The following is a 1,583-nucleotide window of genomic DNA, read 5'->3' as shown; positions in this document are numbered from 1 at the left end:
CTCCTCTCTGCCCTTGGCCCTGCTCGCAGCCCCCACCCCTCCTGCGCCCCACTTTGCCGCTGACCCAGCGTGACGGTGTCCCAGAAACCGCAGAATCACCGCGGGAGCTACTGGCCCACTTTGCCAGGCCAGGGAAAATGCGCCTAAAATTAGCCGAGGACAGACAGGCGGACGACCCACCGGCACCCTGCCCTCCTGACCCCGGCCTGGCCCCTCACCCGAGGGCCTCCCATCCTCCTCCAGGGTAGGGGGGCGGGGGAGGGGGAGAGGCGGGGCTGGGATGTAGTAAGGGGGAGAGGGAGGTGCCCTGATCCTGGGGCAGCAGGAGCAGGAAGTGGTGCCCAGTGGGTGGAGCCGGTGACTTCACTGAAGTGTGGCTGACAGTCTGTGCAGAGGGCTAGGGAACCAGTGTCCCAGGGGAGCCAGGTGGGGGTGTCATGGGGCAAAGCGTTACGCATGGGGTGTCCTGAGGGAACGAGAGGTGGCCTGTGCAGGTTCTTGGGGGCATCTGTGTTAGTGGCCCGGGGTGGGGGCGGCTGGCCCTGGGCGGGCTGTCCAGGTGACAGGAATGTGGTGGCCGGGGTCCATGTGGGCTGGCAGCAGATGACCTGTGGGTGTGTTTGAGGGCTGGCAATGCAGGGTGCATGGGTCGGCATTGCCTGGTACTGGTGGCCCCACTCCGAGGGATACTGGGGGTTGGGAGGGACGCTAAGGAGTGGGGCGAAGGTGGGGGAGGCCGGGGTGAGAGATCATCTCGAGATCCCCACCCTCCTCCCCGAGGTCGCCTTAGAAGAGCGGATCCTCGCTGGGGTCTGCCTGGCTCATCTCATCTCCCACTCCCACCCCATCATCATCGGAAGCCAGAATGTCTGGTCTGGTCCCTCCCCCCCACACCAGGCCCGGCTCCTGCACCGTTGCCATGGAGATGGGAAGCAGTAGAGGGTACTGCTGACTTTGGGGGAGCAGGGATGGGCTGGGGGGTTGGGGGAGGGAAGGCAAGAGGCGTGTGTGGTGAGTAGATCCAGGGGCTGTGGAGGAGCCAGCGTGACCACGGGTCCGCCGGCCCCTCCCCCAAGCGTGCCCAGGGCTGCGAAGCCCCGGGTTTCCGGGCACCGGGCGGCACTGCCCCACCTGGCTCTAGCCGGGCCTCCAGCCCCGGCTGCGCGATGCCCCATCCCACCTCCCAACTTCAGGCCCGCAGCCACTCCCCCTCGGCTGACCCTGGCTGACCCCCAGCCTCCACTGGGCGCTAGAGGGGTGGCTAGTGTGAGATGAAAGCGAACCTGGCCTGGGCGCCCCGCACGTGTGGCTGTCCCCAAGCCCCTGGACCAGCTCCGACCCCTCCCCCTGCGGCCCCGAAGGAGGGAGCGGGCACACTCCGCCGGGGCGGCATGAATCAAACGCTCCGCGGCTAAGAATAGCTGGCACGCAGCTGGTACCGAGACGGGCTGAGGAATGGGGGGGGAAGGGGAGAGAGGGGGTGCCCTGGGAGGCTATCGGGAGATGCGGGGGGGGGCGGCTGGCGTGGCCGAGAGCGGGACCTGGGAGAATGAATGGAGGAGGAGAGAGGCGGGGAGAGGGGT

The 1,583-nt window shown here is 67.8% G+C and overlaps 2 protein-coding genes across 2 annotated transcripts in view; one reads left to right on the top strand and one right to left on the bottom strand.

Annotated features, from left to right (window-relative positions):
- The window catches only part of SHANK1 (SH3 and multiple ankyrin repeat domains 1), a 42,560-nt gene extending 41,904 nt beyond the window's left edge, over nucleotides 1-656 (bottom strand). The window contains exon 1 of the mRNA XM_011382936.1: nucleotides 455-656. Coding sequence (XP_011381238.1) covers nucleotides 455-656 — 202 coding nt within the window. The remainder of the gene's footprint in view (nucleotides 1-454) is intronic.
- A 263-nt stretch (nucleotides 657-919) lies between these two features.
- Nucleotides 920-1,583, top strand: part of CLEC11A (C-type lectin domain containing 11A) — a 9,010-nt gene continuing 8,346 nt past the window's right edge. Inside the window, exons 1-2 of the mRNA XM_023524813.1 lie at nucleotides 920-942; nucleotides 1,279-1,435. Of these exons, the coding sequence (XP_023380581.1) occupies nucleotides 920-942; nucleotides 1,279-1,435 (180 nt within the window). The remainder of the gene's footprint in view (nucleotides 943-1,278; nucleotides 1,436-1,583) is intronic.

This window comes from Pteropus vampyrus, unplaced genomic scaffold, assembly GCF_000151845.1.
Source record: "Pteropus vampyrus isolate Shadow unplaced genomic scaffold, Pvam_2.0 Scaffold494, whole genome shotgun sequence".
Lineage (NCBI taxonomy): Eukaryota > Metazoa > Chordata > Mammalia > Chiroptera > Pteropodidae > Pteropus > Pteropus vampyrus.
The sequence above is the reverse complement of the archived record's forward strand: the minus strand, read 5'-3'. Positions and strand labels throughout refer to the sequence as shown.